Below are 21,943 nucleotides of genomic sequence, written 5' to 3'. Positions count from 1 at the left end.
ATGATTGGCATTAAAATGCAAATGCAATTTCTTAGACATTAGTACCATTCAAATCATAGTACCTTTTTTTGTGTACTGTTGAAAGTCCTGTCATCCAGTGGAGAGAATCCAACAAAAATACTTTTGCATAAAAGAATTAGTCCTCTCCATCCATCATTAATAATGAGGGCTACTGCAATGCTTTTAAGTAATGTCGTTTCTTGGCTGACATAATATGGTTTACTCACTGATTTTCTCATCTTTTTATTGCAACTACTTCTATATTTCTGGACAATTTTTATATTGAACTCATATATTGAGGTTTTTATATTGAACTCATGTTTCTTTCCCTGTTTTAATCTGAGATACTACACTGTTTGCCTTTCCTTAAGTATAATTTAGGAAATATTTTCTCTAATACCTATTTTCATTTTAGGCTATTAAACAGATGTATATTCTTATTCTTGGCCTTGATGTGTTGGGTAATCCATTTGGATTCATAAGAGGCTTGTCTGAAGGGGTAGAAGCTTTTTTCTATGAACCATATCAGGTAAAATTCTCTGCTGTCCTTTTACAAGTAGATAGATAGACATTGTATTGAAAATCTATATTAACACTTTTTTGGTTTTAAATTTAGATTTAGAATTGAAAATTTCAAGTGAAAATGCCTGGAAAACTCAAGTGAGAGTAAAAAGGACAGAGGTGTCAACTTAACTACCAAAAGGCTATTTCTTACAGTTCACACCTTAAAATAAATATTTTGCTTCTCCTTAAAATAAGGAAACTTCATGGAATTCATTATTATTCTAAAATGGTCTGTCTTTCACAGGGGCTTTTGTGGGTGCTTTCACACTCTCTCGCTCAGTGTCATCCAATTTTCCTCTTTGCTACATATAAATCCCAATAAAAATGTACGATTTAAAAATATATAAGGCATACTATTCAAAGCTCATTATGAGTGTGTCCTTTTTTCTCATAGGGAGCCATCCAGGGTCCTGAGGAATTTATAGAGGGAATGGCCCTAGGATTTAAAGCGCTGGTGGGGGGAGCTGTTGGTAAGTTTCAGTGCTGTGATGGTAGTTCCCCTAATAGTAAACAATAGAGATGAGTATTTGTAAATTGCATTAGTTTTAATTTGGTTTATATTCCAATAGGTGGATTAGCAGGAGCTGCCTCAAGAATCACAGGTGCTATGGCAAAAGGAGTAGCTGCAATAACTATGGATGAAGATTACCAGCAAAAAAGGAGAGAAGCCATGAACAAACAACCCACTGGTCTGAGAGAGGGTATCACTCGAGGTGGAAAAGGACTGGTTTCTGTAAGGAGGAAAACAAAAAATAATTAGTTTTATGCAGGCAGGAGTACGAGGCACTTGTTGTGTTGCCCAGAGAGTTGTTGGTTTTCAATTTTTTTGAGTTAGTTTTTTGTTAGTTTCTTAATTTTAATTTTAGTTTTGCAAGTGTATAGCTACAATTAAATGATAGTTTTATAGAAAAATGCAATAGGATAGAAAAGAAGGTAGAAACTGTGAAGCAGGTGCCTCTAATTCTCTTGGCTTGTAGTGAATTCTGGAACACTCCCAACACATGTACTTTTAGGCTATTCAGCAATGAAGTAGGAAGAAAAATGTTAAAAATGAAAAATATTATATGGAAGCATATTTGTAATGTCTGTTTTGTTTATCCTGGTAGGGTTTTGTCAGTGGCATAACAGGAATAGTTACAAAACCAATAAGAGGTAAGTCTGGTCTTGATGCATTAACTGTTCACACAACAGTGAATTCTTGATTTTTGATGAGCTGTTGTAAATCAGAGTTATAAAACTTTTTGTCAAGATTTTATATTTCTACTGACTTACAGTTTAAATGTTGTTTATGTGAACTTTGTGTGGAGACTATGTAGTTGTGTATCAAATAAGATTTGTAATGAAATGGTAATAAAACTTGTTAAGATTTTAAGAGAAACTCTGTGGTTTATAATGATTTACTCCTTTTAATGCTTTTAGGAGCTCAGGAAGAAGGAGCAGCCGGTTTTTTCAAAGGTGTTGGAAAAGGCTTAGTTGGAGCAGTAGCCAGGCCCACTGGTGGAATCATAGATATGGCAAGCAGCACATTTCAGGGTATTAAAAAGTAAGTAAAATAAGTGTACAGAATATCATATGGCATGAAAGAGACAATAGTCATACTAGTAGTACCTTGTGTCTTCATATCACTTCTATGTTATTTACATAATAAATAGGTGGCTCTTTACAAAATACGCACTTGATATAATTAAAAAACCACAGACACCAGTCTCAGCTATTTCTAGCATTACTGAAAAAAACTAGTTTAAATGTCTCAGCAATCAGACTTCCTTCAGCTGATGATTTTTCACTTTTACCCCAAAAAAGCAGGAAAAAAGGACTTCTCAGATATGTTCAAAGTTACTTTATATATTATTACTCCTTTATGAAATTAGTTCCAAGATCACTAGATGATGCCATGTCAGAACTATGTTAAGACTACATTTAAATATTGTGACAGTCTCACGTTAATAAATTAATTGATGAAGATTATTTGATACTGTTATGTGCAATAAAGGAGGAGACAGTTTTGAAGAGGCACTTGGTATCTTTAAATACAATTGTTCAGTGGCCCTGTTCTTAGTGAGTTGGATCACTTCTGTTACCATAAGAATGCCAATCTTTTTTTTTCCTGTTCAAGTTTTTTGGCAGAGAAATTCAAGAAGCATATCAGAGAAATATGGTACAGTTCTATTCCATGTGGTACAGTGGTCTTTACTTTTGAAGTTTTGAAGTGCAGTAGTTAGACACTAATTAGGTATTTACAGATATGTGCTGCTCTGTGCCATCTAATTTGATAATTGTTATTCTTGAAAATAGATTTCTGTAATGTCTGTAATTATGCCAAAGTGCATATATACAATAGTTGTTATACGAGTACTTGAATTTAATTTGTATACAAAATATTTTCATTCCTTAGCTAAATAGTATAGTTGAGTAGAGATATTGATATATATCTTAAATTTTCTGCTTTGTCAGGGTTGCAGATTCATCAGAAGATGTGATAAGCCTGCGACCACCTCGCTTCTTTAATGAAGATGGAGTTATTAGACCTTACAGATTAAGAGATGGAACTGGAAGTCAAATGTTACAGGTGAAGAAAATGAAAGATAAATTTTTGACATAAATTTAAACTCATCTTATATAGAAATAAATACTTTAGAATTTCTCTCTTCCTAAATTCCCATTCACTTCTTACCTAGTAACTCAGTAGCCAAGAATTCCATTTCTTATGCACGTAACCACACTGGGGATTTGGCTGCTGTGGTACAATTTTTGAGGGAGACACCATAAAGTGGATCAGTATATCTATAAAAGTTTATGCACAGAGCATTCTGAACAAAGAAAAAGGTCTATATGTGCAAATGAAAATTTTACTTTTTGTGAAAATGGTTGATAAATACACATAGTTTTTTGAGTAATTTTATAATATGTAGCTTAAACAGTGACTTTTAAGTCTCAATTTTGTGTAAAACAGCATTTTAAAGACACTTTGAAGACACTGGAAATAGTTGTATTTATGTCATACTGAAGCCTTTGAAAGAACATAAACAGTTCTGAAATTGAATATTGTTTGCAGGAAGTATATGCTGAACAGCCCTTAGTTTTTAATGATTCATCTGCCATTTAAGCGAATTTGACTCAAAAATTCCCCTCAAAAAGGAAATAATTTCAGTTGTGACACACACAGCTTACTGAGTTTCTGCTTTTTCTTTGTTAGAAATAAAATTTCTTTCTAGAAATGTTAAACCATAACAAATAAAGTAGCAATTAGTGATTGCATAAATTTAAAAGGAATTTTAAAAATACGCATGAAAGGATTCACAGTGCTACAGAAATATTGTGCCAGAATAACCTTTCTGGAGAAGTAAATGAGAAGGTAGTAGCCTTTGGAGAGCATTTTATGACTAATTTTGATTATTGCTACAGCTGTTTGTTCCATGTTGAGTTCCACTCTTGTTTCGGTTTCTCCTGCATTTCATTAGTTTGTCATTCATTTTCTGGTATAACAGGATTGATCTGTTGGGGATACCTTAGCTATGTTCATTGTTCCATTCACTGGTCATGTAGTTCAGCCAACTGTGAAAGTGCTTTGATAATAAATACTATACTTGTGCCTTTCTTGTAAATGAGATGGCTTTAACCTGTGCTCTCCAATTTATAATTGATATCATTAAGCCTTAACTACCCTCTGCCCTCTGGTAGTTAGAAGCTACTATTGATGGATGACATAAATTTGTTACTAATCTTTATCCTCTTCTTGTTAAGAAAATAAATTTTCAGACATCTCCTTGTCTGTTTTAAAGTATATTGCTAAAACAAATGTTAGCAAACAGTCAGCTCTAATGAGCTGAATTTACATTGCTTTTGCTTCTTAAATTTGTACGTTTTTATATTTTGGGTTTTTTTCTGAGAAACCTTTACAAAAATCTGCCAGGTAACTTCTAATTTCAATTTTTCTGTATTGTATGGCCGAGTACAGTACCTTCCATTATAGAACTTAAAATACATTAAGGCGTGGCCTTGTGTAATGCCTTTGATACTTTGTGATGGGAGCCACCATTTGAATGTAGGTAAAACTGAAGGATTGGTAGCTTCTTACTAGTTTTTGCTATTGATGATTCTAAGGCATAATTACTCTTGAAGAAATATTTTCAGAGCTCCAAGCAGAGTAGGCAGGTTTTCCTATAGGTAGTCAAATAAGAAAGTAGAGATTTGCATTTTTTCCCCAGTCATTAAATTCTGCTATAGGGTATTTGGTCTTAATTTAACCCTTAAGTATACTAATGTTTTTGGTTCTTAGTGTTTGTGGTTCTAGAGCTGTTACTTTGTTTTGCATGAGACTCAGTGTATTGCGTGTCCACAATTTCAAAGAGTTTGAATAGAATAATATTTTCTTATGGATAAAAAGATTTCTCTCCCCTTTTGCATTTCTTCTTTGCATACAGGTCTGGTGACTGGTCACACTGTGGCCACTGTATTGTGGCCACTGTATTGCTTTTCAACAGATTGCAGGATTAGGTTGGAATAAAACTTCTTTTGGTGATTTAGAGATTGTATATACTTATCAAAGGAAATAGGATATTTTGTGTGCTCATATTGTGCCCTAAACTTAGGCTGTCACATCTGAATTTCTGTTTTCTGTGGTTTTATTTTGCTTTAATTAACAAACTTGCAAGGCATACTAGTACTTTTAAACTAATACTTCTGCTTTCTTCTTCCCTTACCATGCTTTCAGAAAAGGCAGGCCTACAAAGAGTGGACTATGGCTCACAGTAGTAGTGATGATGATGACAGTTAGGATAATGTGAATTGTAACAGATACACATGGCCTTTGTCATATTCTTTTGACCTTTGAGTTTTAAATGTTGCTGCTATAATTCCCGCTGAGAAATCGGGGTTTTGTGATACTAAATTCTTACTTTTTAAACTGTGAAAAAATGTGGGGATAATAAAATGTGTGATGATGACTGCTAGGCAAACAAGCAAATAATATAATAAAGATAGTCTTACAGATAAACCCAGACATTAGGTAAAATAGTATTGAATAATATGAAAAATAAGTGATACCATGACTTAGAGTTTATTTCCAGATGTATTTTTATCAGCTGTGTTTAATGTTTTTTGCATTTATATAAGTGTTTAACAGGGTTTATTTACTATTGCTTTAAATGTGTTTAGTAAAACTTTACTGGTTTGTACAGTCCTTATTGGTGTTAAAATGCTGTTTGACTGTTTTATTCAATTACTCTTTCAAAAGTATTTTGTTGCTTTTCTTCTTAACAATAAACATGTCTAAAGTATATCTAAAATGGATTCATCTGTTCTGTTCCAACATTATTTCTCATGTTTCCTGGAACTAGATAGTGTAAGACCACTAAATGGCTTATAAAGATATAACATATAAAGATATATAAGATTTTAACATATAAAATATATACATTTTTCAAGAAATGTTATCATAAACTTTTAGTTTCTCATTTATCATTTGTTTTACCATAATTTTTAATACTTAATTTGTGTAACTTTTGGTATCCTTAAACATGTGAAATAACGGTTTATTTTGGTTTTTATTTTGACTACAAATTATTTGTTTCGTAAGTCAATATTTTTATTTTCATAACAACAAAAAAAAGTAAAAAATCTGCCCCAGAACTAAACTCTGTGTAGAAACCACAGACATATGTGAAAAACATACTAGAAGTTCTGCAAGACATTGTGTAATAAAGCATACATAATATGCAAAAGTGTTTAGTTTTTTATTTACCTAGGCATTGGGGGGTGAGGGGAAAGTGTGAACACCGATCAACTGCAATTTGGTATTATAAATTCTACCAAATACCTTTAAAAGTTTCTGGTTTCTTTAAAAGGTACTTATTCTGTATCCATGAAAATGCTTGCACAGTTTTCTTGTTCTTTTTTTGTGGTTTGTTACTAAATTCAGATTTTTGTGTTGCACTTTAAAGATATCTTGTAATAGATAATTCTGAACCTGTATTATAATGCAAATTAATTCTTCTGCCACTATCTGGGCATTTGGCATTGCTCTGAAACAGGAAGAGCTTCTGAAATGTTTGCATATTCAATGTGGTAATGTTATGTCTTTCATTGTCTGTTGGCTTCCATTTATCAAAATTCTGGGGGAAGAACCATTAAAATCGTTAAGATTGCTTATTCTGGCACTGTGCATTCAAAAACTGCTATAAAGGGTGATCTCTTGGACAGTTACCCTTTGCCCTTAATGTCACAGAGAAAAAGGGTGACAAACTAAGTTTGGGAGATGGTTTTAGCTGAAATTGCTGATGCTTATGATTGCTACAGGTCATGTGTTCCTATTTGTTTTGTAATGCTGTCACCTCAAAAGGATGCCTTGCAGAAACAAATGAAAGGCTCTACTGCAGTGTGTTACTGCCTGAAACATTGTGGGAAGGATTTTGAATGTTTCAGGTACAAATGGATCTGCTGTATTTCTTTGAAGAAAGAAATAATTTTGCTCTTCAGTTCTGAAAAAAGACACATGATATCAAAAAGTTGAGAAAATTGTTAGGTGTAACATAATGGAAAGATTACTGTGACATTTAATTAACTTTATTAGGTTTTGAAAATTTGGAATAACGTTACTTAACGTTATCTTTTTCCTTAGTGCTGCTTTACTGCAATTTCGTTTTTTATTCTATAAAATTGTTTTTCTTTTGTAATGCCCGATCTTACTAGAAAATGCATTAGAAATGTCATAATTTTTGCCCCAAAATTGACCTAGGTTTTAATTTTTTTTCACTTAAAATCCTACAAGTTTATGCAGTACATGGAGGTAAAATTAGTACATTTCTGGGTCAGATATTACTAATTCAAGTTACAGTACAGTATAAATGAAAAGAATTTGTTCTTTACATGCTAGATTAAAAGGTTGTAGAATGCTAAGTAAAAAAAAAAAAGCCCAGCAAAACGAACAACTCCAGTTGGAGCTGGCAAATATGATTATATGCCCTAGAATATTTTGTCTCTTTGGTATAGTTTTATTTTTCTATTTTTGAAGTTTTTGTGTTAATAGAAAATATAGTAATTTTGTGCAAGTGTTTTACTTGTTTCTCTCTTGAGTCTAGGCTTCTCTGAACATACATAAAAAAAGAAATAAATTGGATCTGTGGATATGGGATTTGGGATAACAAGAAATTTTACCGTCTGGGATATTAGTACTCTCTTTAGGTCATGAGACGAAAAGCTGTGAAAACTTATAGCAGAAACTGATGTTTTTTCAGGATGGAAGAATCCCCAGAACTAAAACAAAAACACTGAAACATTTAGAGGAGATTTAAAATATCGTAGCAAAAAAGAGCGACCTCATTTTCAATTTTCTTTTTTCTTTAATTGTATCAGTTGAACTTTTGGCTGCATAATTCCACCATCCCATTCCTTTTAACTGCTGAACTGAATTTGAAGTCCACACATTTCAGTGTGTCCCTGAAAATTCCAAGTCTGAGTGTCCTCCTTTTATCTCAGATTGCTGAATTTTGTGCTGGTGACAAATTGACAATGCAGCTTTTCCCAAGAGTTCAGTTTTACTCTTACAGTGACTTGTATAACTTCCTTGCGGAGGTGAATAACTGGCTGTGCTCTTTACCTTTGATGTCATCCAGTATATCCCTTTTGTTCAGACCTCTCTGCTGGTCTGGTTTTCTCAAGATGCTCTGTAGACATAGGTCAGCACCTACTTTAGACTGTTTTGGGGATCATTTAATAGACTGTTTATGCATAAATTGTTATTAGTTATTTCCAGAAGCAATAGATGTGTGAGGTCTTGGCCTGCCAGGAAATAAAGCTGAAAGCATGGTTTTGTGCTTTTGAAGCTGAGTCATTAGCAGTTGCACTGTGCAGTCAGTGGTTCTCTGTGTCAATGTCTACCCAACTTCAAAACATGCAAAATATTTTTATTCTTATTATTTTTAATTTTCTTCTATAACTAGTGAGTTTGTGATGATGCTTATACTGTGTTGTATAAGGTTGTTGCACAATTATGTTTCTTCAGAGAAGACAGTTCTTCAAAGCTGTGCTTCATTACCATATCCTCTTGTATTGGAGGTGTTCAGCTTTTGGTTTAGTGATTCTTTTTGGTCTTGAGCTTCATATCAGGTTGGATGTTGAAATGATTTGAGGAGCCCCTTGTTCTTTAGCATTCACTGCCAGGAAGAACATCTGAGGAGTCAGAAAAGTATGTCATGCTAATTCTTGCTGTCTTTCCCTCACTGTTCTTTGGCTTGATTTCAAATCAAAACATAAACATCCATGTCCTGAAGTACCCTAAAACTGAGGTTTCACTTTGCAAATTACATTCTTTATGAAGTTCAAAATAACTTCCTTTTTAGTTGACATTGTCCAGACTCTTACTTGCTGGTCCCTTTACTGACTCACAGATGTCATGATCTGTACTGCTTTGGAAAACCTTGTCTGTCTAGGTTAAAGGAAAAGCAGGATCCTTACCACTTAAATATGCAATGTTTGGGTACTATTACATAGCCATTGCCCAATGCCAAATAGAAGACAGTTATGGGAAGCTGTCTGAAACCAGTTGACACTGATTGTTCCAGAGGAATATGGAAGCCTGCATTACTCAATTTTATTTTTACTCGATTGTGAGTGAAGCGTAAAGACAATATTCTTTAACTTCCCTGCTGATGAATCATACTTCAAATAGTATGAATCCAAGAGTTTTGGTTGTATTGGCAGGAAACAGAACATCTAGGTGTGGTCATCATGATGAAAGTGTAGATCAGTATGGTTTCTCCATTTCAGCTACTCAAACAAATTCTCCTGTGTATTCAGATCAAAAATATATTAAGATAATTCTGCCAATAGGCAATTTGTATTTCTGCTGTGAAATAAAAGTTTTGCATTCTGAAAAGAAGCTGCTGTCCTAATTTTTATTGTCTTGCTGTGGCCTTAGATTTAAACGTTAACTATGACCACAGATTCCCACCGATTTAATAAAACCAGGTGGATTTCGGAGTTACTGTTCAGCATGGCTAAATGGAATGTGAATACAGATACTAACACATCATGGACATTGCACATTGCTTTGTGTTTTGTATAATGACATTGCACATTAGGATAATTGAAAGAGGAAGTAGGTAATAAAGGATTATTGGTGGTTATTCATAAATGATGAAGGAATTTTGCATGGTGAAAAATGAATGTTTTACAGCTTACTTTTTATTTAACAGTTTTTTCCCTTTTTTCACACTCATTCAAGCTACATCTACGAAGTCACTTAGGAACTGGTTAGAACTTTTAAATGTTTCTTTGAGGAAGACTGGATAGGTAATGATACCAGGTTAGCCTGCTGAAATTAGCAATTCTACAGCTTTTGAAAAAGTTACCTTGTAATTTGCACTGAAAGAGACATTCATGGTTGGAGTTTCTAGCAACGACAGTGGATTGCCTTCAGAATTCACACATTTGGACAGTAACCAGTTCATTGGGAAATATGCTGGTAGTCCAGATGAAAGTTAATTGGAACATCAAGAGAGAATAGATTTCCAACCACTTTCTAAGCAGTAACAGCCTTTTCAGTATTTTTTTACATACTGTTTCATCTGAATGAGTTCAAGAAGGTTGTCAAACATTCTGACTTAAGTATCACACATACTACTAGGATTTTTTATAACTTTTACCAGGGGATTCACAGATTTTAATTTTTGTCTCCACTACTTAATTTTGCTCTGGATAATTTCTAACTTTATCAAAGGCCTCTTGGCTTGCTTCTCATTACATTAAGAAGGTGTGGTGTGATTAGGAATCTCTCCAGGTGCAGAGATACCACTTTTAAGACATTGAGCATATTTGCATATATATGCGTAACTGATCACTTTTACTGTTAGATTATTGCAGTGACATTTGAGTAATTGTACTGCAGGTAAGAATTGCAAAGGAGGGGATTTCTTATTGTGTTACTTCATGCTTTACAGCTTCTGGAGTGTCATTTTTTAAATAGATTTGCACAAACTTAATCAGGTGATTAAAATGTTTTTAATTTGAAATACAGACATTGCATTTTAAAGATCTGTATGTGTGTTTTTCCACTGTTGAAAGTAACATTGAACAAAGAATGCTTGGTTAATGTTACTTTTCATAGTTTTCCATCACCAAACAGTGGTCCCAAGTTGCTGTCTTTCTCCAAACAATAGCTACATACCATAAAAGTTTTAAGAACTATTTATGCATCTGTATTGAGTGATCAATTATATATCGTTTTATGTTTGAGTGCTATAAGGCACTTTGGTAGCAGAGTGCAGTAGTGAGCTTGTTGCAAGAATTGTCAGCAGTCTCCCTCTATGATGTATTCCCAATGAATAGGTAAAAGTCTAGTGCTAAAAAGGATGAAGATTGGAAATTAAAGGTAGAAAAATACAAAGGCAGAAAATTTAAAAGTAGTTACTGCTTAGCATTAGCAAGTCTTTGTTCCCTTTATAAATAGTCTGTGCAGCATTTCCTTGTGTTTTATTTTGCAATTAACTCCTGTTGTCTACAAAACTATAAATACAGTTTATGATTTTTGACTCATAGCTAACAATGAGGACTAATTATCTCAGTGTGTTCCACATGGCAACAATGTTTTTGTTCTCCACAAGTCGAATGTTTGGAAATCTTATAGAATGAAACACTTTTTGAAGAATTTGGTATATGTTTAAATAACTTTTGTTTAAGGTTGTCGCTTGTGCAATAATAAAGTACCTGTACTTGCGTAATAATTTTCACAATTCCCAATCTGTTACCTGTAAGCTGAGAAAATTACATCGGTGGACATGACTAGTTGAAAATTAGCTAGCAATCTAATCAGAAAATATAAAGAGGTAACTCTCCTTTCCTAAGTCCCACTTAAAGGTGATTAATATTTTGATTGAGAGCCTTACTTCTATGCTGTGCAAAGCATAAGGTTACTTTCTCCAGCATGGGAAATCTTCTCCATCCTAATAAGGCTAAATTGCTAAATGCTTTTATGTACACTTTTAATACAGAAATACTTGTTATTCTGTGTGATATTTATATGTTTGGTCAGTAAGAGTAATATGTGTCATTGTCAAAGTGTCTTGCAGTTCAGTGAAGTGTATTTTATATGTATTCTGAACCACCCTTGCTCTTCCCACACGTTTCTTTAAGTTTTTGTCAGTCCTCTCTTCCATTTCCCTGTCAGTCTTTTTAGGCCACTAATGAAAGGCCATCAGTGTACAGACCTAGACCAGTAGCCTGACCTGTGGATCATATATCCTATTCATGGTCCATAGTATGTCCATACAGCCTCCTTTGTCTTCTAACCATCCAGCGTGTTATGTGCTGGAACGTAGTAGGGGCTACCTTTCAGAGAGGTTTTTTCAGTTATTTATTTATGTCCAAGCTTCTAATACAAGAGGCAGGGAGAGATACATTTCAGAGGCAGAGCAACACCTTGATAAAACTTGAATAAGATGTTTCCAAAAATTAAAAAAAAAAAAAAAAAAAAAGCTTATTTTCCAAGCCCTTAGTTCCTCATTTTTTATGCCATTCTTCTTGTGGAATTCGTCCTGCTGCTGACACTAGCTCTTGTAGCAATAAATGCAGGCAGTGACTTCTGTAAGTAGGCGTGTGACCAATAGCTGTGATTTTGTAGCCTGAAAGAGATGGGAGAAGAGGAATAATTGGAAATTTCTAAGAGCTTTTTCAAAAGCTCTCCTTAGGGTAACCTGCTACTCAAATATTCATGCTTTTTAGTCACAAAAGAATCAGTATCTTTGTGGAAGAGGTAATTTTTTAAAAGTCTGTGCAAGTGGAATTATCCACACAGTCAAATTTGAAGTTTTTTACACTTTTAATTAAATGTCTTCATCATTTTACTGTGTTGGGGAACACGTATTAAAGGGCTTTGCCTTCTTAACTGTTTTAAGAACTAATCTGGATTTTTTTAAAACTTTTGCATATGTGTCTGAAGCTGTATATTTGTAGTTAAGACGTTATTGAATCATACTAGTTTGTTCTAATCTGGTGTTGCTTCCAAGTTGTAACAGCTGGGAAGCATGCAAGCAATTGTGTTGTAGCAATATTAATTTGACCACTATTTTAATTGCTTGCTGCTCAGGAAGTCAGAAATCCAATGATTGCCAAGTCATGTGACAGGTACAGGGCTTCTGTTTTTAAAGAAATACTTATCTGCTGTCATCAATATTTTAAATATATTGCTCATTAAAAGTATTCTGCTACAGTATTCACATTAATTGTAGGAAATGGTTTAGTTAAAGTATACAAAAGAATGTAGAGGAATGCTGAGTACTACCTCAAGTGCATTATTATTAGTCCCACTGTCTACATGGTAATTAATGGTGCTTATATACAGCTAGGTATAGATTTATTCTCAGGGTTAATTAGTCAATGTTTTGGAGGCAATACGATAAAGTAGGAAAGGAATCTTTATTTTGTTTATTGTCTCAGAAGTGTATTAGTTAGCAGAAGTTCAGTGTATATTAAAAGTATGTAGAAGATAGAGTCCTGACACTTTTAGAGAACTTCTATTATTCCTTGTCAGTTTTGGTTAGGATTGATTTTTATTTACATAGGTGTATTAACTGCAACCAAGTAGTTATGAACATTAGCTATTACAGATGTTAGTTATATTTTGACTTAATGAAAGTAGCCTTTTATTTAAAAGTCTATGCTCTGTGATTTGTTACAATTTATATTTTTGGAGCATAAATAACGTTTATGCATAAAATTAGTACATTATTAGCATATTCAAAGCTATAAAACTTCTATCTCTTTTAGAAAATTGAAAATGGAAGATTTGCAAAACTCAGATATATTGCACATGCTATGGTCAACAGTACAGATCTGTTAATGGTAACAAAAAGGTAAACAGTTTTGACTCTGAATAATATGTACTTAAAACAGTCATAAAAATGTGCATGCCTTGATGATTGCTGATCAGTAACTGCACTGTCACCATATATGTAGACAAAATAATGGGGAAGGCATGCCTAGTGTTCTGGTAATCATGGTAATAATCTTCAACAATGTCATTGTTTGTAGTAGGAGAATGTTCAGGGTTATTTCTCTACTATTTAAGAAGGGAAAGAAGTACTGATTTTAAGATGCTTTAGCTGAGAAGGATTTGTTATAAACTGGGTTAGGCTAAAATTACCTGAACTGTGGGATTCACTTACAAAGGTGTATTGAAGGAAATAAAGGATAATATAGGAAAAGTCAGTATCTATTAGTGGAGTATGGGGCATCCTTCTCAAATACAGCTTGAAGTAGTGTTACAGTTTTGCTATGAAACACAGTATTTTAAATGTAAGAGGGAGTTTCAAAATTCACTCTGTTGGAAAGTGTGCTGTATAGTTAGAGATCATGAGATGAAACCTATTTTGCAGTGACAATTCACTAGAGAAAGGGTAACATGACAACTTCTAAGGTTTTTTACATTGATTTTTAAAACTACTTTTATTTTCTGGTACCTAGTGGTGTGTTATTTGTGACAAAGGGGGCATTTGGACAGCTGACATGTGAATGGCAATACACTTATGATGAATTTACCAAAGAACCATTCATCGTTGATGGTCGAAGATTGCGCATTGAAGCCAAGGTACATTACTCTTACCATGTTTTGTTGTCTTTTTTTGTTACTGTTTATGAAATTGAACTTTGAATTTCTGCTCACTCTCCTCTGAGTTCTTGATCTCCTTTGTATTTGAGATGTACTCAGAGAAAGGAGTTGAAACTTGTCATGAGTGAACTCCTCAGATAACTAGTCTCTGACTGTTTCAAGCAGCATAGTAACTTGGTCTTTGCAGATGAGATTTTTCCTTGAGCTGTAGGAATTTTTTGTTTGTATGCCCCAGTTGATGGTGTATTCATAGTCTGAAAAATGCTGATACAACACAAGGCTCAGAACATTGCAGAATATTTTTATTATGCTCTCTGGGGCATATAATAAGGTTTTATTGTCTTCAAACTGACCATAATGACATGTATATTTTCCCTCTCTATACAAATTGAAGAATGTTGCTCTTAGTTGCAATTTTTCCTTAAAAAAAAAATCCTTAAAATTCTTTTCCCTGGTAAGCTGACAAAGGACCTAAGGAGAAAGGTGACCACTAATGGCTATTTACAGAGGCACTTTTCTTAACAAAAAGTCTTAAATTCCTACTGATCTGTTAACTGAACTTAGTTAACTGAACTTCATTCAGTAAGTTTCTCTGCCAGTATTTTGTTTCTGTTTTTTATAAACTGCACATGTGTAATTACACATATTGGTTATCAGGACAGTCTTGATGGTGCAAAACGTCATTCAGTTTTTCACTCAGATTATTTGTTTCTATTGCAGAGAGCATGAAAGGCAGAGCCATATTGGTTTGGAATCCTCCAAACTGGATTTCTGACTGCAAGTGAACTTTTCCAGGATGAAATAATTCTTAGCATTTCTGCCATTTCAGACAATGCTGAATAACATATCCATCTTTATCCCTACACAGCAGTCATTTCAGAATCCATTAACATGTCTGCAGTATGCTCTGTATTGAAATCTATGATTGAAAACTGTATTTTGCAAATAACTCCATACGTTTTTCTTTCTGAAGCTTAAGTCGTTGTTTACCTATGTACCTATGTCCACTACTTGCAAGTCAGTATTGGTGGAATGTCCACTCAAGTAATGACTTGAAGGAGAATTGCAAATTAAAATCTTGGGGAGTAATGGATTTTGTTACCACATGTACATGATCTGCCTTCCATTCCTACACACGTTTATAGGCCCTTATCCAGGGACTCCATGGTAAAAAGCAGAGTCTGTTACTGCTGGAGTGTTCACCCTACTGAGCTTTCATGCAGAAAATGGTCTCTCTCAGGGTATGTGCATGTGATGCCAACATACTCAGATGACCTTTCTTGGTACACTTGGCTGTTTGAACCATTATAGCTGCCTTGATAGTAAATATCATCATGGTCTAAAAGCCTGAAGTAGCTAACTTCAATTTTGAATTAATGTTTTGGTTTTGCATTTTTTTTTTAGGAACGAGTTAAGTCTGTCTTCCATGCCAAAGAATTTGGAAAAATTATTAATTTTAGAAGTCCAGAGGATGCTAAGGTAAAGTCAAAATGCAATTAAAAATATAGTGGTAAAAAGTGTAGCAGAAATACTCTTAACCTGAAACTATGTATAGTTATGTATAACTATGTATAGTTGAAATTCAGTATTTCCACATATCCGTTAGACATGGAAATAGCAATAATCTACTCAGTACTGAATTTAAAAAATAGTCAATTCCAACACCAGACTTTTCTCTACATAAATCTTCTGAATTACAGCAGTCTGACAAAAGATTGATTAAACAGTTATGCTAACCAAAACTAAACAATCTCGAATATGAATTAGAATAGTACATTTTAATAGACCAAAATTATTTGTAAATTACTCCTAGGTGGTGGGCAGGGATGGGGTGTTACTGCTCTGTTTGTTAAAATACAGGTTTTTTTGAAGAACGAAGAAAATCCTTAATAAAAATACCAGTAGTTTATGTGGTATATGATATTGCAGCTATTGTTATACACATTTTTGGTATAACATCTTCATTTTGACATCATTAGTTTTGACTGCAACAGACAGTAGGAGCAGTTCAGATCTGCTACCAGAAGATAGCTACTTGTCAAAGTTCTGCCTTGTTTTTAACTAGTGTAGCTAGTAATTTTCACCAAAAAATGCATGAGTCTTGAGTGTATTTCAGAGGGATGTGGTTGCATTCTCTTATTAGTTTAAGTTGCTTTTGCGTCTTCTCATCAGTTTAGGTTCTCATCAGCTTTTCTCTTTCTGAGGGTAGTTTCTAGTTACAGGTAAATGGTAACAGTTAACTCTTACCTCAGAAAGGTAAGGGCCCTGTGCTGAATTTCACTTGCCTCTAATCTTTGGAAGTGCTGAGGTTTGTTTTTTTTTCTTTTTGGCTGTGTGGAACAGGGGTGGGCAGTGCTGAGATCCATTAGTCTCCCTGGGAGAGGAATCCCATCTACGCCCCAGCTAAATCAGGAACTGTTCCAAAAGTGAAATTAGTACATCATATTACATATACCACAAGTATAAAGTAAGGGAACGATATGTAAAAAAAATGAATACACCTTTCACAAAAATATTGGGGTGTTTATTTACCTATAGAGGTAAATAAAACAACAAAAGCAACACAAATTTTCATATGAGGAGATAGAACCTGATACAGTAAGAGGTTCTGATCTAAAGTAATCCAATCATCTTTCTTCAAAGTGGTATGCACACCTTTTATAATATATAACCAATGTAACTTCATGTCCTACTCTAGACTTCCCTCTCACTGCCCTTTCCCACAAGCCTTCTTTTTTTTTTTTCAATACTCTTGGGACATTCATTTCCCTTTTATATGCACATTCCTTAAAATAAACAAGATACAGTTAAAGAAAGCTTTTTTCCTAAGTAAGCTATCACACTGCTGTGACCTGTTATTGTCTTCTGTCTGTGGTGATCCTTGCTTCTCTGTTGCCATCTGTGATTTGCCTAGAGCCGTAGACAAAAGCAAAGCCAGGATGGGCGTTAAATGTTGTCTTCTTTTTTTTTTTTTTTTTCAAATCTTACTCTTTGAAGTTCAGACCAGGAAACAAGTTTAAAGTGACATGGTATCAAATGTTGAATATTGGTGCTTAAATGGCTCCATTCTCATGTTAGAAAGACAGGGGTCTACAGGGGTCTACTCTACAGAAGAATTTTTAACACTGTGTTAAAACTTGGTTAGGAAAAGAGCAGGTAGTAAAGACAATGACAAAAACCAGTCCAATTTTCAGCTGCTTTGTCTGTTTTGTACCACAGAAAGATTTTGATTTTTTCTTTTTTCTTTACACAGTGGATCCTTTCCAAACTCGAAGAAGTACGAGAGAATCAGCCAAAATTGTAATGAATGGAGAAGCACCAAGATGAAGAACACTGACAGCTACCTTTTAATTCCTCTTTCACAAACAGAACTGTTTGAATATCATCAACAGAAGCAAAAACAGGAAGGAGGGAAGATTTATCCAATTATTTATTATGATCAGAACAGTCCATATCAGAAAAGTAGATGATGTTAGATTAAAAATTATGTAATGATAAAAAATCTGCCAAGTTTTGCTTGGTTTTTTAATGTAAGAATTTCAGATTTCATTTTTTATATAAGCAGTGTAAAGTGAGTTTGTCTTAACCTTTGATACTGAAACTGAACTCTGGAATAATTCTTATGATAGTGTTTGGAGCAAGTCTTGCAGTTTTGATTTGATTGTGATAATCAGTAGTTACTTTATGTTTTGGTTATAATGTGACTTGAGGCTGTGTTGAAATACAAATTTCTGTGTCAAAGGAAATGTTAACTTAATCACTAATGTTGAAACTCAAAATATAAGAAGGAGGATACTGGTCAGAGAATTTGAATTGAAGTCACAAGTGGCTGCTTAATTGACAATACTAGGGCAATAAATGAAAGGACCAGATCACAATTAATTTATGCAGTACAGTATGGCTTCTGCTGTAAACTTTTTTTATATCCTACTCAAGGAAATGTTGCAGCACCTCTATCAATTATTAAAATTTAACAGTTTACAAAAATGCGTATTGGGGAGAATTAACTCTGCACTAAAAATATTATTAAAGCCTACTATTAGATAGTAAGTTAGTAACAGTCTTGCAACTCAAGAAGGAGTTTATGGGGTTATAAGTGCACTGTTGTATACCAAATATAAATGCCTTGAATTATACACAATTAGCAATTGTGTGCTAAGCAAAAGACTAGTGGAGTCAAATTTATATTAAATAATTAATAAAATATGTCACACTTACTTTTAATAACTTTTCTTACCCAGTGAAACTTCTTTGTTTCATACCCAGACAGCAGCATTTTGTTAGCTTGAATGTCTGCAATTCTGTTTATTTCTTAGATGTAGTAGTCGTAATATTGTTGAGTGGCTGTTTACTGCAGGTGATACAAAAAGTACATGAAACAACACAGTGTTACACGAAGGTTTCCATAAATTCCCATATCAAAGTCTTCAAAATATATATCTTGTACATATAGAAAGCACCTACTGCCAAAATGTTATTTCCAAACAATAGTTTGGAATATTTATAGCTACAGGATAAAATTCTAACACTGCTGGTGATGCTTGAAGTATCCAAATTGTTCCGTTATTATAAATCTAAACCAACTACCATGTAACCTGTATTTGCAGATGTTTAATTTACCATGAGTCTTGCCATTGGTGTTGAGTAACCATTTAGCAGGTTACAAAATACAGGTAATCTTGAAATTTTCCCTATAAATTGCAAATGGAATCAAAATACTATAAGGGGATTCAAAGCTATTACAATGACGGTGTTACTCCAATCATTTTGTACACCAAATACATACCAAGAGTATTAACTCAGGTTATATCACGCCAAACTTCCATACCTTGCCTTAGATAAGTAGTGGTTTTAGGTGCACTGAGTACCATTCTTTATGTCTCTTGTTTTTCATCTGTCATTTCTGTCTTAGGCATGATAGTTCATTTAATAGCCTCATAATGTTCTTGATAAAGTGTGTGGTCTCCTCTGCATTCCCAGAATTTACAGACTACCTGCTGCAAATTTCACTTGAAATGCATTGTGTGTGTACTTTGTACATTCCCATTTGTGTGTAGCTTTTCCATTTACCTAATTCAAAATATCTTCTCTCCACAGAGCCTCTATTTTAATTATTTCTTACATTTATTTTGCCAACAAACTCTGATTCTCAAATCTCAGCTGGCTCTTTGGTAATGCTAAAGCAATTTAACTCTTAATGTTGAAGGATTTATTTTAAATGTGCATATTTGTGATTAAACAGCTGATGTTTTGGAAAACATAACAATTCCCCCTGAATGGCATTTTTCTTATAGACTATAAAATGTTTTGATCTTCTTCTAACTAAAAGCCTTAAGACAGGATCTGAAATGTCCTCAAGTCAGTGTGGGACTTCTCTTCCATATCCCTTAGTTTCCACTTGTAATGAAAATATGATTTTCTATAGGTCCCTTTTCTAGTCCATAATTTTTGTCTTTTGACTTTGTTTTTTTAATAAACCTTTCTCCATACAGTCATGAAAGAATTTTGCCATTTCTTGGCAAACATCAGTTTTCTCCTTTAACTATGTATCACCCCAGAGTGAAGAGAGAAGTATTTAGACTTGTGCCATCGTGTAATTTTCTGGATTACTGCAGGTTGTATGAGATGTCTACTCTGCTGTGCCTCATTCCTTATTGCAATATGCATATTTTTTTCAACAAGAAGGCTGAATAGGTATGTTAAGTTTTACTGAAAGTCTATATGCAACTAGAAAAGGGGATCTTGATAAACATTAAAATGTAGGCATTTGGTTCTGCCCACTGTGGTGTTTAAAAGTGTATCTTGGCCTTTACTGAAATGCTGAAGAACTACTCCTCTTCTACATGACTGTTATGTAAACTTAAAACATTTGAGAAATGTCATTTGGGTTCTCAGTTTGTTAAGGGTTACAATTACCTCTAAGAAATTCGTGAAACATTTGTAAGTCTGATTGTTGCGCTTCCTTTTTGTTCAGCTGCATGGCTTTCATAGCATGGCTGTCTTGGTTTCCACCCCCACCTTCTTAATCTTGAATAAAGTGAAACTGAATTTTATTTGACTGAAATGTGATTATTACTTGTTTTCTTTATGTTCTGCTTTAATTAAAAGATAATACCATTCATTACTCAGAATTTCATAGGTGAAGTCAAATCCTGTCTCTGAGGACACATGGTCAAACTTCTTTTGCAGCCATCCTAGGAAAAGAGAATTATGGATTTTAGAATTTACCTTTGGTTTATTATTTTAAGACAAGTTTTTAGTAACTGGATTAACACGTATCAGTTCCTTTTTAAATTTTTTTTGAGATGTGGGGTGGTTTTGGCTCTTGATTTTGTTGGGTTTTTTCCTCTGTGTTGCTGTATTGAAAAAGACATAATGATGTTGCCAGACAATAGAATCATGGAATGATTTGAGTTGAAAGAGATATTACAGATCACCTAGCTCCAGTCCCCCTGCTCTGGGCAGGGCCACTTTCAGCTAGATCAGGTTGCTTAGAGCCCCATCTAACCTGGCCTTGAACAGCTTCAGGGATGAGGCATGCACAACTTCCTGGGGCAACCTATTGCAGTGATTTACCATCCCCACAGGAAAGAATTTCCTCATGACATCTTAATGTAAACCTACTCGCTTAGTCTGAAGCTGTTCCCTCTTGTCCTATCACTACATGCTCTTGTCAATAGTTCTTCCTGAGCTTTCTTGTAGGCCCCCTTTAGGTTCATGAGGCTGCTACATCATCTTCCCAGAATCTTCCCCTCTGAGACTTAATCTCTCCTGAACTCTGCCTTCATAAAAGAGCTGCTCTAGCCCTCAGACCATCTTCCTGGCCTTCCTCTGGACCATCTCCAACAGGTCTGTGTCTTCTATTGAAAGCCTCAGAGCTGGCGCAGCACTCCAGGTGCACTCTATGAAACTGGAATAGAGGGGCAGAATCCTCTCCCCACCCTTCTGGCCACACTGCTTTGGATGCAGCCCAGGATACATTTGGATTTCTGGCCTGCATGTGCAGTTGGCTAGGTCTTCTTCCGTCTTCTCATCCAACAGCATCCCCAAGACTTGTTCAGGGGTGCTCTCAATGCATTCTCCACTGACCCTGTACTTGCACTTAGAATAACTAAATTCATGTGAAATCCTCTTTTCAATTTTTTTTCTCATTATAAAGATTGTGTATGTATGCCATTAGCTATTTTTTTATCTTTAGCGTTTTACGTAATTACTCTTATTGGCAGACTTGGGAATTTTCTTTATACTGTACTTGCCCAGTATATGCAAGTACATCTATGCATCACCTAAGAGATGAAGCTTTATCTAATCTGTGCAACGATGATCTTGGTCACAATTTCTGTTTTTGTGGCTGCAAGAATCTAAAGTTCACTGACCATGCATCCAAGATGTTGTAATTTGGGTTTGATTGTCTTCACAGCAAATCTGGAACAAGAATTCTAAATATTCTTGTTATGCCTCAAGGAAAGAGTTGGTTTATTTTAAGTCTGCTCCAACAATAAGTAAAAGAATGTCTTATGTAATTTTTTGTTTTAACTTGTCATGGTACAGCAAAGGCTGAAACATAGGGCTGCCAGAACAGGCATGATGATATAATATGCAAAAAGGGGAGAAAATGAAATTCTCTTTTTGCCGGATATCTCCGAATGTTTTTTTTATCTTTGTGCATGTTCACTTCTTGTTGAAACAAGCAGATTGAGAACTACGTGCAGAGGTTTGTCTTGGTAAGCACTTTCATGTATGCTTTTGATTGTTGGTTGTGAAGTGTGACAACAA

At 34.3% G+C, this 21,943-nt stretch overlaps 1 protein-coding gene across 1 annotated transcript in view; it reads left to right on the top strand.

Moving 5' to 3' along the window:
* The window catches only part of VPS13A (vacuolar protein sorting 13 homolog A), a 107,538-nt gene extending 87,318 nt beyond the window's left edge, over positions 1-20,220 (top strand). Inside the window, exons 63-72 of the mRNA XM_058823752.1 lie at positions 416-529; positions 959-1,034; positions 1,134-1,297; positions 1,671-1,716; positions 1,984-2,107; positions 3,019-3,133; positions 13,327-13,412; positions 14,023-14,146; positions 15,572-15,646; positions 17,421-20,220. Of these exons, the coding sequence (XP_058679735.1) occupies positions 416-529; positions 959-1,034; positions 1,134-1,297; positions 1,671-1,716; positions 1,984-2,107; positions 3,019-3,133; positions 13,327-13,412; positions 14,023-14,146; positions 15,572-15,646; positions 17,421-17,471 (975 nt within the window). The 3' untranslated portion in view covers positions 17,472-20,220. The remainder of the gene's footprint in view (positions 1-415; positions 530-958; positions 1,035-1,133; positions 1,298-1,670; positions 1,717-1,983; positions 2,108-3,018; positions 3,134-13,326; positions 13,413-14,022; positions 14,147-15,571; positions 15,647-17,420) is intronic.
* The last annotated feature ends 1,723 nt before the right edge of the window (positions 20,221-21,943 follow it).

The sequence above is a fragment of the Ammospiza caudacuta genome, chromosome Z (genome assembly GCF_027887145.1).
Source record: "Ammospiza caudacuta isolate bAmmCau1 chromosome Z, bAmmCau1.pri, whole genome shotgun sequence".
Taxonomy (NCBI): Eukaryota; Metazoa; Chordata; class Aves; order Passeriformes; family Passerellidae; genus Ammospiza; species Ammospiza caudacuta.
This window is presented reverse-complemented; position numbering and strand designations above follow the sequence as displayed.